This window comes from Protopterus annectens, chromosome 1.part0 (assembly GCF_019279795.1).
Source record: "Protopterus annectens isolate FY-2018-M chromosome 1.part0, PAN1.0, whole genome shotgun sequence".
Classification (NCBI taxonomy): Eukaryota; Metazoa; Chordata; order Ceratodontiformes; family Protopteridae; genus Protopterus; species Protopterus annectens.
The window spans coordinates 737211231-737226815 of record NC_056725.1 but is presented as its reverse complement, the minus strand read 5'-3'; the positions used below and the strand labels follow the sequence as shown (position 1 = coordinate 737226815).

General features: G+C 38.2%; 1 protein-coding gene across 1 annotated transcript in view; it reads right to left on the bottom strand.

The window, feature by feature from the left end:
- TGFB1 (transforming growth factor beta 1) overlaps window positions 1-15585 on the bottom strand; it is a 210032-nt gene that overhangs the window by 39023 nt on the left and 155424 nt on the right. The window contains exon 6 of the mRNA XM_044062705.1: window positions 8660-8813. Coding sequence (XP_043918640.1) covers window positions 8660-8813 — 154 coding nt within the window. The remainder of the gene's footprint in view (window positions 1-8659; window positions 8814-15585) is intronic.

The following is a 15585-nucleotide window of genomic DNA, read 5'->3' as shown; positions in this document are numbered from 1 at the left end:
TGACTCCAGGAACTATAGACCTGTTAGCCTGACTAGCCTTATCTGCAAGATCATGGAGCGAATCATCATGGACCTTATAAATAAAGATATAGGTAATAGCCAAACACTTGACCCTACTCAGTTTGGATTTTTCAAAGGGAGATCCTGCCTGTTTAACCTGGTGGATTTCTTCAAGACAGTCAATAAGGCCCTGGACGAGGGGAAATCTGTGCATACAGTTTGCCTGGACTTAGCCAAGGCATTTGACACTATCCCTCACTCATGCATCATTGACAAACTCACCCAACTAGGCATCAACCCATATATCATTAGATGGGTCATTAACTGGCTCACTGATAGAACTCTTAGAGTCAAAATAGGGGAATCCACCTCCAACAACAGACTTGTAACCAGTGGTGTTCCACAGGGATCAATCCCAGCACCTCTACTGTTTGCAATCTATTTCTCCAAAGTACAAGCAAAAATTAAAGGTCTGTGGTTGACAAAGTTTCAGTCACAGAATCTCCAAATTATGTCAACATCCTACAAGAGGGTTTTACATGAACAAATGATTGTTGCCAAAGTCATGGCCTTAAACTCAATGCAAAAAAATGTATTAGTATTCCTTTCAGTACAAGCAATGTTCCTGCCAACTACCACAGAACAGCAACATCTTAAATACGTATTCACTGGTGAGAGACCTGGGCACACAGGTTGACAGCAACTTTACCTTTGACCACCAAGTCTCCACAGTTGCAAGAAGGGCATTCTATATTGCTCATCTCATAAGTAAGGGCATTGCCTCCAGAAAAAAAGAAGTTATAACCTCCCTGTACTCATCCCTCATCAGGCCAATAAATGAGTACAATGCTCCTTTTGTTATGTACCTTTCTAAGCAGCTGCAGCAGATGGAAAAACCACAAAGGTTCCTCAGAAGGAAAATTCAAGGTCTTCAGCATGTGTCCTATGAGTTTCCTCTGAAATCACTGTAACTTTATTCTGTTTCATAGAGACTACACAGAGGTGATCTCTGCCTTGCATACAAGGCATACAAGTCAATCTATGACCCTGTGTTATTGGAGGAAATGCTGCATATGTGTAATTCAAATAATACACAGTTACTCACTCTAAAGACCTTAACCTGGTATGTGACATTAATAAAACCTGCTGAAGGGACAGATTTATCTCCCAGAGGTTACCACACCTTTGAAACTGACTCCAACTTCATGTCAAACACAGAACCTCATTGTCCCTCTTCAAATGCAATCTGGATGATTGGATGGGTGACTCTCTTGGACAGGGGCAATAGATGCTGATCATGGAAATAAGGGTAAGAACTTGGCTAGGCTTGTAAAGGCCCTAGGGCCATTAGCCTAGTAACTTCCTATGACGCTATGATCCTATGAGTGAACTGGTCATCTCTCTTCCTGCTGAAGACCAGTAACAAAATGGGTCTATATTATAACATTGAAGTTTAAAAACATTGAATGTTATAATATCGATCCCATTTAATCAAAACACCTTAAAACCGAACAGTCAGAATAGCGATTTTTTTTCCCAGGGAAAAAATTTGCTGTTCTGACAAACATACACACAACTCAAGCACACCAAAATAAATAATCCACACACATACACTTCACAAAACCCTACACTAAACCAGACATACACCACTAGCTACCCACTTACGTTAACCCATCCCTAACCCTAAGGTCCCTAACTATCACACACTCACTTTATCCGCTCCTTAACCCTAGCTCACCTACCCCACCCTAACCCTCATGTCCACACAATCGCACATTTACCTGACCAGCACCCTAACCCTAACTCATTTAACCTGCCCCTAACCCTAACGTTTGACACTACCACACACTCACCTCACCTGCACCCTAACCCTAAAGTCCCTAACTACTGCACACTCACCTTAACCCAGTCCGTTCGCTCACTTACCTTAACCCGGTCCGTAACCATCGCACAACATTTACCTGGACCCAATCCATAACCTCCGTTCGCTCACTTCCCTAAACCTGGTCCGTAACCATTGCACCACACTGCTGTAAACAGCGAAGTCACGGACCACCGAAATCTTACCCTAGGTAAAATTTTGATGTTCCGAGGCTTCGCTATTCTCAGCTTTCACACTAAATGGTTCGATATTATAACATTCAAAGTTTTTGAACTTTGATGTTATAACATAGACCCTAACAAAATGAACCCAACACATGTAGTCCACAAATGACTATTTTTATTTTAACTTCTCACTGTTGTGAGAGGAACATAAAACAAACAGGAACTGGACTGGTTCGCACATAACCTGTTCTATGCCCTCCAACAAATGTGATTACAAATGCAGTTCAAAAAGCAAAATGAGAAAATCAGATGTATGACAATAAAATAGACATTTTAAGGTTCCTGTTGAAAGCAAATGATAGGATACTTTCTGTTAGCAAACCAAAAATGTTTCTTAGGTTTATCTGTACAATATGTCATTAACATGAACTTATCAAAAAGGACAAAGCACACCACAGTGCAGACAGAAGACATTTTGTTATGGACTGGTCACTAGCAGTAGCAGGGCAACAATCTTACAATTACAGCAGCAGGTAACCTATGGGTCAACAAAGACAGACTTCATGGTTTCATTTGCCCAAAATACAGTCCACTGAGGATCGAAGCATCTCCCCAGGAAATCACTGCCTGTAAGGTGAGCCAGCAGTGATGCCCTTTTAGGAGGTAACCCCCCCCCCTCTTTGTGTTGGTGCAACAATGGAGTTGATATATATAAACAATTCAGGGGTACTTGTTCCCCATATCAGGAGTGTAGGGGGCCTTTCCCCTTCAAAAAACACTTTAAAAAAGTGGAGGGGGTTTGCTATTTTTTCACAGAATGCAGTTTATGGCTTCAGATCATCATCAGGATGAACTTCATCCAGTCATAGTGGAAACTACAATAGCAGGAAGAAGGATCAGCTCATGAATTCATTTCTCTGTATGTACAACATGCTCTCCTTCTTTGCTTGACATTTGTGTATTCAAACTTTGTAAACAGTCTAATGAAGACCTAGGGCTCTTGGAACCCCAAGCTATACATCTTCACCCCTGGATGCGGAAATCAAATACACACTTGACAATCTGGGATATTTGGTCAAACTCAGGCCAGCTAATTAGCATATATACTGTACAGTCTTAGCATGCAGCTCTTTTTTTCAATAAGTGTATAGGGTACCATTATATATCATTAGCAGCAGTATTAGTAGCTTTATCTCCATCTGCAGCATGCATTGCATTCACTGCAAGCACCTCAGTTGTGCCCATGTATTACCATTTCATGAGATCATAGTAAATGCAAGGCAACTAAGTCACAAGGCATTTATACCTTGCCAATTCCCACCCTATTGCAGTACCCCTCCCCTTAAGGAAGGCAAAGCAGATAAGTCCCAGAATAAATGTATATATTCCCATCTAATCATACAGGTTTAATTTAATGGCTGCTGGGGTTTCACTTAGGTTAAACAGCAGAGGAAGTTTCTAGAGGTGGAGATGTTACTGGGTATTAAAACTGTCTCACAATTATGTGTTATTTATGTAATAGAAGATATTTACATCTGTAGTTCTGGTATTAATGGATCTACTTGGCTTATGATGATACAGTAGATCAAGGAGGACTGGATCCCAATAGAGTGGAATGCAAGGCACAGATCACCATGCAAGAATCTTAAAGAAATCCAGTAAAGGGATAGTAAAGAGACTTTAGGTAAACAATGTTTTTGGTTAGGAATCTGTGGAACATTTCTAGCTGCTTAACATAACTAAAACGGTAGATCTTGAAGTGAGCGCTGTACTAAATTATGGATCTAATATGAGTGGCATAACAACAGATAATATCTTTTTTTGACTTATTAGCCATGCTAAATGGAAGGATTTTCTGACTACTTCTCCTACGCGATTGTCAAAGGAGAAGGAAATATCAACGTAGGTTCCAAAATTCTTGGCTACATTATCATTTTGGAGTGAAGTATTAGCTGTAATGTAAACTGAGTGACAGAGTTCCTTACCAAATGTGACCATACTCCATTTTTTTGCATTTAATTTTACACTGTTTCTGTACAGTACTTGTTTACGAAGGTTAGTTCCTACTGTAATGAATGGGTATCACAGTGATATCTGATGATGATGATGCCCATTTTGTAGACATCTGCAAATTTATGTACCCAAATATCCTTAGTCATGGTCTGGAGATATAAAAAGGTGGATGCCAAAAAGAAAGCTCCGAGTTCTCTGCTCTGGGGCTCACCATTAGTTCCTTTCATACTCTCTGTAGGAGCACCTGCTACCTTAACTATGTGGAGTCTGTCTTTCAGACAGATGGCTAACCATTTCACCATCTATGGATCAACAGGACATTTAGCTTATTTACAATACAGTATGGGGTATAGTGACAAATGTCTGGGCTAAATCCAAATAAACCTAGTGAACAGAATGATTACTGACAACATTTTGTTTGATCTTCTTCAAGAATTTAACTAAATTATGTTGGTAGGATCTCCTTTGACAAGGACAAACTGACATGGATGTAGCCTGATAAGGTTTTTTAATATAATTTATGAGGTCTGGTATGATGTTCTAGCCCGATAAGGTTTTTGATATAATTTATGAGATCAGGTATGATGTTGTAGCCTGATAAGGTTTTTGATATAATTTATGAGGTCGGGAATGATGATCTAGCCTGATAAGTTTTGATATAATTTATAAGGTCAGGTAGGATGGTATACGCTGATAAGGTTTTTGATATAATTTATGAAGTCTGGTATGATGCATTACATAGCTTTGCAAATCATAGTTTCCTAGGTCCATTGTAGGGCTAACTATGTGCAGAGGCATTACTACTACAGTCCACTGACTCTGGGGAGAAATCCTGTAGCTAAGGTCAGGTTAAACGCTTTACAGAGGGGTTCCACATGGCAGGTTTGGCATTATTTGTTAGGCAACCAGGTAAATTATCAGGCCTCCCAGAAACAATATTTTTGATTTTAGGGGACAGAATCAGTACATGTTCCTTCATTATATTAAGATATGTAAACATGTTTACAATTTGTATAATTAAGATAGTTGTTTCTGTGGGTAAAGTTTGCACTGAATTTGTCTGATAGTATATTAGCTATGTTTACTGGGTCTTCTAAGTATGTGGTGCCATTTCGAGGAGCTCAGAATACTGTTTTCATTATTTAAATAAAAATAAAAGAGGCATTTATTTTACTTTGAATTTTAGTTTCTGTTTGTTTCTTTCTTGGATGGTTTGGTAATCAAACAAACTGGCAGAACTTCAGACACTACTTTGTTTCACAATTGTTTTTATAAGAACTCTCTTCTTTTAGCAAATAGTTGCCACCTGCTACACATGGCAAAAGATATCCCCTTATCACTATGTTATAGATTTAAAAGAATTTGCTCTCAGTTAAGTGAAGACCATAAGTGTTCTATAGAAATGGTTACAAAATTTAAAAAATAGTGGGCTCCCTACTAAAATGTCGGCACTTGAAATGCCAAGAGCCAATAAGCTGAGAATCTTGAACATTGCTGTTGTCCTTTAAACGTCATTATTTTGGGGGGGCAAGTGCCTCCACAGCCTCCAAACTTATATATAGTAACTCTGAGATCACCATACCTTGGAAAAAAGGGAATATTCAGAGAAATAGCCATCTCAGATTTGGTGTATGTAAGTCCATTTTTCGACAAGTCAGTCTCGGTATTTTGGGACTTGTAACCGGTTCCAACATTTCAAATGGTTGCCAAGTAGGGTTATGCACCTGCAATGATTAATAAAACCAAAATAAAATCTGACTTGAAAAACTAGAAGTGAATTATTGACCTCTCAAAATTGCCAGTTTACTAAGAGACACACAACGTAGTAACTCCGCTTGGGGACCAGTACCCTGCATCCACAGAATTTTGTGAGCTTTTATTGGCAGATAATGAAGTGGATGAGGTAATACCCTCTCACTGCAAATTTGGTTTTGCAAGAGGCAGATCCACTAAACAACTGTTAAGTCATAAAAAAAAATTGATGACACCAAGACCTCAATGCGACAACAACAAAAAAAATGTTTCATTCAAATTTACTGAAAGGCTCTTTTCCATGTGTCAATTGTTAAATAAATTGTTATACTTGTAAGCTTATTGTAAAAATTGGCCATTTCTCATCTGCAAACAGCTCAAAGGTTTTCATTATTAATAATCTGATCACTTGTAGACTGCATGTGTTGTTGATATGGCTCAATGTGCCTGTACTGTGTTTTATATACACAAAACAGCTTGTCACTTTAAGACCAGATAAAAAAATGAAATCCTTGGGATCTAGTAAAGCCGGTTGGCAAAATTTAATGACACAAAAGTAAATGTTTTGGATTATTACATTAGGAGGGCTGTTTTTGTTAAGATTTAACAAAGAGCTCTAAAAACTCAATGGAGAATATTGGCCATTATTAAAAAAAAGTTTATTTTTATAGCTGTTTGGATTTGAGTGATCAAGAAAATAGGCTGATTATGTAAAAATATCGGGACAGATTTGTGTCTCAGAGACTCCCACGTCTGTGGAATAGACCCCCTCTCCACGTCAAGCAGAGTACCTCATTAACCCATTTTAAGTGCAACCCAGTTAACTGGATGGGAAACTGAAAATACACCCCTGGGTTCCACCTGTGTCCCAGCTGGACAGGGGCTTTGGGTGCTGACTTTTCTAAACATGGGCTTAACTCTTGGCTAGGCTTCTAAGGGTTTCAGGGCCAATAGCCTAGTAACCTCCTATGATCCTATATAATTATTACTAGATGTGTTTTCATTAATTGTGTTATGATTTTTTGATGGTTTTTGTTGCCTAGATTAAATGTATACAGCAGATGAAATAATGCCATAGGGTGACCTATAAAAAGGAGGCTTATTAGTTCTGAGGAAGGTGTCATTGGACACTGAAACCAGTTTATAGTTTGTTAACCAATTTTGTCATATGGATTATTAAATCATACTTTGACTTGACATGGGCTTGTGCTACATTTTTTTCTAATTAGAAATGTTGTGTGTGTTTAGTACACATAATCACATGACACACCAATCCCAACAGCTGCACTATATTAATACTCCACATATCTATATATGTCTTGCATAAGTAGAATAAGACATAAGCCATGGTTCCAATGTGCCAGTATTCAAATTTTATCTTATTTAGTTGCATAGAAATAAATGAGCAGTATGTTGTTATTCAGAAACATAAAACTTTATAGTTTCAAAGCTGATTTGCAAACACTTGTTCTTTTCGCTGACCTAACTGATTGTATGAGTGGTGGATAATTGAACTGAATTGAGTCAGTTAGCTGCTGTTAGAAATTCTGAATTCTTTACTTCTGGAAGTGCTTAACTACTCTAATCCCTAAGAGTCCCCCAAACCCACTAAAACAAGAAATCAGCCAATTATTTAAAGAATGAAAAGTGGGATATAACTCAAATTTATTTGGTGTCACTAACAGCCATATACTTCTGTTTTAGGAATACACTTCAGGCACAGCTCTGGGCTTCACCACATTTTTCCTCCTCAGCTTCTCCATTGAAAATTTGTCTTTCCATCTAAGTGAGCCATTGTGGTTAATAAAGAAATAACTGACAGCAATCCCATTATAACTGTCCAAAATCACATATATGGCTCCTCAAACTGGGTCTATATTAGATCATTGAAACGGCTGAATTTCGAATTATCTAATATCGAACCCAATATCTCGAATGTTGAAAACAGCAAAGCTGCACAAAACTGAATTCTTTCCTAGGGAAAGAATTCGGTTGGCCGTTGTTGTAGCTTTGCTGTTTTCAGCGATACAGTGGAAAGTTATGGGTTGGGTTAAGGTAAGTGTGTGATTGTGCGGACGTTTGGGTTAGGGCGCAGGTTGGATGAGTTAGGGTTAGGGCGCGGGTCAGGTAAGTGTGCGATTATGATGGATGTTAGGGATAGGGGTGGGTTAAGTGAGTTAGGGTTAGGGAGCGGGTGAGGTGAGTGTGCGATAGTGAGAATTTGGGGTTAGGGGCAGGTTAAGTGAGTTAGGGTTAGGGCGCGGGTGAGGTGAGTGTGCGATAGTGACGGACCTTAGGGTTAGGGTCTGGTTTAAGGTAAATGGATAGATAGTAGTGTATGTGCAGTTTAGTGTAGGGTTAGATGTAGCTTTTAAGTGTATGTGTGTAGATTGCTGCTTTTTCGTGTACTTGTGGTATGTGTGTGTTTCTCGGAACAGCAAATTTTTTCCCTGAGAAAAAAAATTTGCTGTTTTGAGGTTTTGATATTGTTAGGGTTCGGGTTTTGCAGTTCGACGTTACGGCATTCGATAATGAGCCATTTCGATGATCTAATATAGACCCCTCAAACTCAGTGGTGGGAAGATGTGAATAAAGTTCATTGGTGCTATTAAACAAGTTATTGTTTTTTAGCCATACTAATATAATGTAGCTTTTCACTGCATAGTCAGCCAAAAGCAACTTATGGCAAGCATCCTAACTATTCCAGATATATTACTTGTTTGAATAACAAAATATAGCAAACATGGCTCATTTTTTGTTCATAAAATCTTATAAACAATTTTTTTATTGCCTGACCACAAAGTATTAAACTCTGTACTTTTAATCCCTGTTATATATCATCAGTTACCTTGGTGTGCTGGTTATCTGGACTCCATATGTACGGACATGGCCCCATGCAAAAGTTTGCTTGGTACCCTTTAGGTTCATGTATCCATTTCCAGCCAAGATCTTTTCGAAAATCTATATGCAAAGGTCGCACGCAACAGTTTTTCTCTTCAGTTCTAAAAACAAGAAAAACACAATAATGTCTTCATTTCTGTTAGGTAAGTGTGTAAATGAGTGGGGTTAAATGCTTCTTACAAGTCCCCCACATGCATCTTTTCAGATAAGACGTACGTACATTTGAACTGCTGAACTGCTTGTCAGCACTGTTGTTAAACTCAGAAATGCAATGTTAGTCTAGCTACACTCCATATGTAATACAAGGTTATATATAAAATGCATAAATGAATATACTATACATATGTCAAGTGTTTATTTATAAGAAAAGCTTCATAAGTGTCTAATGAAGTGGTTCATTCCTTCTGCTGAAACACACTAATTTTATCACTATGTTCCAAAATCCTCCAAATTCACTGATAAAAGTAGATAGTAACATATCTGGTATGTTTATACAAAAAACAAATATTTACCCTTTCACTGAGTAATGGCAACTTTAGAAGGGGTCATGTAAAATAGATGGAATATATAGATGTAGTCCTGTAAAAATGGGTGTCTGGGGTTTTAATTGTTTCAGACAAATGCCTCTTTGTCATCTTCTGGCTACAGTTTTGGCCATTTGAAGCATAATCTTGAATGTTCCATTTGATGCTTATTCATTTCTACTAACACCTACTTTAACACATAAACAGTGTGACAATATAGCATCTTCAAGTCAAGACACAGCAGAATGGCATGTGATATGATGCTTAAGAACATACTATGTTAATCAGCAACACTATGCTCATTGCACCTCTATGGGCATGTGCCCACCATTCAAGTACTCTGTCCCTTCAACTGTTTTAGAAAATGCTAAAGACAAATTTGTTTTCATATCACTGCCTGCAGTCATCTAGGTTTGCAAGACATCTCTGGCCTGCCTGACAAACCAAGATATATTTGTTTAATTTCCTAAGACTATACTGCACAATACCTTAAAAGTTACTTCTGACCACCCACAAGGAATACACATTCTGGCCATTGTCTGTGTAAATACAGAGATAACAGACATAACCAACAAAGTCACTGCTGAAACTGACCACTAAAAATGAAGTCACTATTTCCTTTTAGTCAAAAGTGCACCTAAAACATTTGTAATGGATTATGCTGAAGTGATGTGGAGCCTCATTGAAAGGGACTGCAAGAAGGTGCTGAGATTAAACACTAAAGGGAAGGAAGACTCAAGTTAATATCAAACGTAAAAAATGGCACATATTACATTAAAAGTGGTAAAAAAACAAGAATAAAATGGTTTTCCATATAAACTACATAGAAAATTATAAAACTTTAGGAAAAATTAATACGAGTAATTCATCAGAGGTCTAAACTCCTCTTTTAGAATCTGAGTCTGCACAATACCAGTGGAAGGGCCAATAAGTTTGCAAAGGCAATCAACTTTAAATATTCACCAAATGTAGCAGTAAATACAGCAACTATATTGCACAGTGCCTCCCTCTTCTTTGGAATAGACTTTCCCTGCCTTAAAGCTTTGCTAATCCCTTCACAGTTTTAAAACAGGTCTTGAAGAATACATGGTTGCTGAAAGGGCAACAAACATCAAGCTTTTTGAAGGTCACTAAGCATTAAATGTATTACTTAACCTATGAACCTAAAATTACAAAGAAGGGAACAGATTATGAAAAAATAAACAATGCTAATTGATGTCACAGAGGTTAGAAAAACCTGTTAATCTACATTAATAGTGTTAAAAGGAAACATCAGCAAACTACTATTGTATTCAAACACCAGCATTCTTAAATGTTCATGGGTCAGTGTTGAACATATTTTTTTAAATCTTTGCTCAGATATTCTAGACAAAGACATAAGTCTAGATACAATTTTTATTTATCATAGTTTGTTCAAAACGTTAACAGGTCTTGCATCAACAAGCTTTTTTTAACAATATGTTTGGCATCAGTCACTGGTGGACTACAATCCTTAGTAACGTACCAGAAAATCAAAAATGTTATGAAGATTAGGGCAAAAAATATGAAGCAAAATCAATGATGTTTTGTAAAATCAGGTACAATTTTTTATTTATTTATTTATTTATTTATTTTACATTTGTTTACCGGGTTAGTCCAACTGGATACATATCCATTTTCAGCAGAGACCCGGGGAGAAAAGCTCCACAGTAAAAAAAAACAAGGCTTTGCGTTACATTTCAATGATTTCATAATTACATGGTAAGGTAATCAAAAGCTTAAACATATCAGTTACAAGAAAGTTCAGGGAGAAAAACCTCCACATAAATAAAAAACAAGACTTAGGTTTACATTACATAAAAAAAATTCTGGATAACATAGTAAGAAGAGACATAAATTTAAAACTTAGCTATAATTTGAGTAATTCATGTAGTATGTGGATTAGTGAAGACATAGGTTCACTGGACAATATTAAAGATTATATTATAGGCTCCGAGAGATGGATAAAGATTTATCTAATAACATGCTCATAGGGATTAATAAGTAGAAGGGTGTTACGATGAACTAGAGATCATATAACATAGTATAGCAGGGCGGTAGTGGAATAAGAGAGAAGAGAGATGGCATCGGAAATAACATGAAGGGTAAAGGGATTTTTTGGACTAGTCGGGTTTGGTACAGGGACATAGCCAATGAGCTTTTAGGAAAGATTTGAGGTTGCTTTTGAACTGGCTAAGGGAGGTAGTTAGTCTTAGGTTATTAGGAAGGGAGTTCCATAGTTTTCCAATGGAATTAGCATAAAGAGCATCTCCACCTAAGTTATTAGATTTTATAGTTTGTACCAGTACACTAATAGAGGATCGAAGGCAGCTGAGATTAGAATAGGGGGTTAAAAGTTTGTTCATTGAGGGGGTTTTGTGTGGTTCCTTGATTATTTTAAATGCTTCAGTAAGTTGGTTAAGTTTAAGAAGATTGGGGAGTTCTAACCAGGCGAGTTTTTTTAGGTTTAGGCAGTGATGAGTATGGTACGGTTCTCCTGTTACGAATTTGGCAATATGGTTATAAGTCATAGAGAGTTTATTGAGCTCAGTTTTATTGAGGAAGGAGAATACTGGGGAGGCATACAGTAGGGTGGAGAGAAGGTGTGTACGTGCAATGGTTAGTTTGGTATTGGGAGTTAGAAAGTTTTTAATTCTATACATGGAACCTAGTTTCTTGTTTACAGTTTTTATAGTTTGACTGATGTGCATATCAAATTTGAGCTTGTGATCAATAGTGACTCCTAGTAGTTTGGCATTTGTGACAGGCTCTATGATGGTACCATTAGTGGACTGAACATGGAAGGTCATATTATTAGTAAGTGGAGGGTGTTGTCCTAAGGAAGTGGCTGAGGTGGGGAAAATTAGTAGTAACTTGGTTTTTGTTGGATTCAAGATAAGTTTCCTCTCTATGAACCATGTTTCAACTGCAGCAAAGCAGTTTTGGGTAACTACTTGGAGATTATGGAGGGAGGTATCGGAGCAGATCAGTGTGGAGTCGTCTGCATATTGAATGCAGGTTGCTTTCGGGATGACTGAATAGAGATTGTTTATGAATACAGAAAAAAGAAGGGGACCAAGTATAGAGCCTTGGGGAACTCCTATGGTGTTAGGTAGTAAATGAGATAGCTTGCTTTGCCACTGGACTGCTTGTTGTCTACCAGAAAGGTAAGCATCAAACCAGCGTAGGGCTGAGTAGTCAAGGTGAAGGGTTTCAAGGGTGTGGAGCAGTAGTTGGTGATTAACCATGTCAAAGGCTTTTGACAGGTCCAGAAAGAGAGCAGAGGTAATTAGTTTGTTATTACGGTTGCAGTTGACTGAGTCAACAAAGGAAAGGAGGGCAGTAGTTGTACTGTGATGGGGGCGAAAGCCATGTTGGGTGTTGGACAAAAGATTATTTAGAGTAAGATAGTGCAGGAGTTGCTTGTGAACACACCTTTCCATTATTTTTGCTATTGGGGACATTATTGCTATAGGTCTGAAGTTTGATATTTCCGTGGAGGAGCCACCCTTGTGAAGTCGGATGACATATGATATTTTCCACAGAGAGGGGATTTTAGACTCTGTTATGCTTCTATTAATCAGGATGGAGATAGGGTAGGCTATAACATCTGATGCTATTTGTAAGTATTCAGCTGGGAGTCGATCGGCCGATAAGCTGGATGGTTTAAGTTTCTTCAGTAGGAAGCTAATGTAGGAGGTGGATATTGGATGAAGGTTAAAGGCAAGTGGAGATTTACCAATAGCATTGGTTATGGAGGGGGTAGGATTAGTTGTGGAAGATGTAGAGGATGGTAACTTGCAGGCTAGGGACTGGATGGTCTCAGTAAAAAATTAGTTAAACATATTAGCTATTTCTTCTGGATCTTTACCAGTAAGTTTAGCGGGGGTAGGAGTAGAAGGTTTCCCAGAGTGAAGGAGGTTGTTAAAACCTGCCCAAAACTTTTTTGGGTTATTCTGATGTTTGTTCTGGAGGTGACAGTAATAGTTCTTTTTATCTTGGGTAATATCTGACTTTGTAGAATTTCTTAGCTGCTGAAATTTAATGCGATCTATGGGCGCTTTCGTGGATCGACACTTTTCCCATGCTTGGTCTCTAAGCTTAATTTTTGATTTTGTTTCCTTAGTTAGCCATGGTGCTATGCGAATCTTTGATCTTATAAGGCGGTTTGGTGCATGGGAGTCCAGTATTTTTAGAAATGTGTCGTTGAAGTAACCCACACTCTCATCTAGGGGAAGTGTCTTTAGCATGGACCAGTTACAGGTACGCCACAAAGGATTGTTTATGAACAATGGAGGATGATTATTCAACAATGAAGAATTTCAACAATGAAACTAAGGCAAGATTTGTATACAGTGAACTGTTAGAGAGACATAGCCAAATGCTTATAGAAATATCCCCCATTTTTCACTTCGCCCAGAATTCTTTAACAAAAACTGCCTTAGACTAGGCTGTTATGTGTATAACTCTATGCATACTGTATATTCCAACAGCCCATATCAGCTTGTGCATGGAAAAACATCCAACTGTTCAGCAGTGTTAACTGATAAAACACCTGCATTTGTGGCCAGTACAAGGGGAGTTGGGCTACAACGGTATATTTCGGAATTACATTTGCATGCAGAGCATTTACTGAATTAGAATGTTCAAGACAGGATGACAGTATTTACAGAGCCTAATGTAAACCCTTAAGGCCAGCAAATTAAAGATACAAGACTAGTGACAGGCATACTACTAAAAAAGCACAGAGCAGAAGGCTCCTGCTGATATCTCTGCAGCAGATGGCATGGTCTTTAGTATGTGGCATGGACCTCCATATAAGCACATACACCACATGAGACTTACGGAAGTGAGTGCACAAGACAGTAAAGTACCGAGTAAAATACATACCACTGAAAGGGCAAATACAGATGTTGTAACCAAAGGTCACACGAAAGACAATGAGAATGAAGCAAAGGCACCTACCAGTGACATATAATGTCCTACTGATGAAGCAGTGTTGTTCCTAAACCAAGCATCTGTTAAAAACACCATACATCAGTGAATGGGAATTCAAACTGATGCAGGTAGAAGACAACAGATTAGCAGTCCATCACCTTAGCAACTCAGTATTCACATCTACCAAAAATTAACTAAATTACAGCATTGTAAGTGCAAGGTAGGCTGGACTCAGGAATATGTTTTCTTCTATAAGGTGAGCACTCACTGATAACACAAATGACTGTTGGGAACAACAGTACTACATTGGATAAGTCCTAAAATAAACTTAGTATTAATTTCCAAAGTAGTACAACTCAGACTGAGGATAAACGTGCCATACAACATATCTACCTTCCACAGATAACAAAATAAGGCATGGAATGCACAAACAGCATTTGGCAAATGTAGACCGTAGCAAACCTAGAGACTGTATTCCTGCAGCTCCAAAAGTGGCAAATACTTAAATGTCTTTTACAAAAAAACAGGGATAGATTATGGGCAAAATTCAGTGTAAGCTCAGCATTTCCAGGGGATGGTTTGTGGTCCCCATTATGCCTTATCAAACTTTTTATTCAGTATATATCACTTGTTACAATACTCCACTATGCTCCATTTGTCTTCACATTTATTATCATAGGAGATTACTATGGTATTGACCCAGAGGTTATTTTAAGCCAAGATGTTTCAACCCAATGTAATATCATAGAGGTACTAGTCAATACCCAAGATTGGATTTAGTGATGACTGCCCTTGTCTAGGAGAGTTGTGGGTGCTATCCCCAGTAAGACTTTACGGTGCCCCATCCACTCATCCAGGTTCCTTTTGAACAGTGTCATAGAGGTACTCTGTTTCACATAAATTGGTAGCCTGTTCCAAAGTTGTGGCAGTCACTGGCAGATAAATCTGTCCCTCTAGCAAATCCTATTTAAGTCCCCGGAACGGGTAGCCCTAGACCCATTTGATTTACAGATATGCAGTAAGTTTATTAGGTTTAGGTCTTGGGTTGCTCTGTAGGCCAGGCATAAGTCTCCCCTAAGAAGTCTATAAGAAGAGATTCTTGAAAGGTTTCTCTAAGTCAATGTGACATGCATGGCAGCACTCTGATATGTGCGTGAGAATGTAAAACAAGACACTACACTGGCCGGGAATTGAACCCGGGTCTCCTACCTGGTAGGCAACAATTCTACCACTGAGCCTAATGAATTGAAAGCCATGCTTATTCTCTGCATGTACCCACAGGTACTGTTTGCAACATCACCTGCTGATGCCCTATATCTCTACAGTCCTTCATAAAATAATACCATCAGAAACCACTACAGTTCATTTTGTACAATACAATAAACAGGACTAT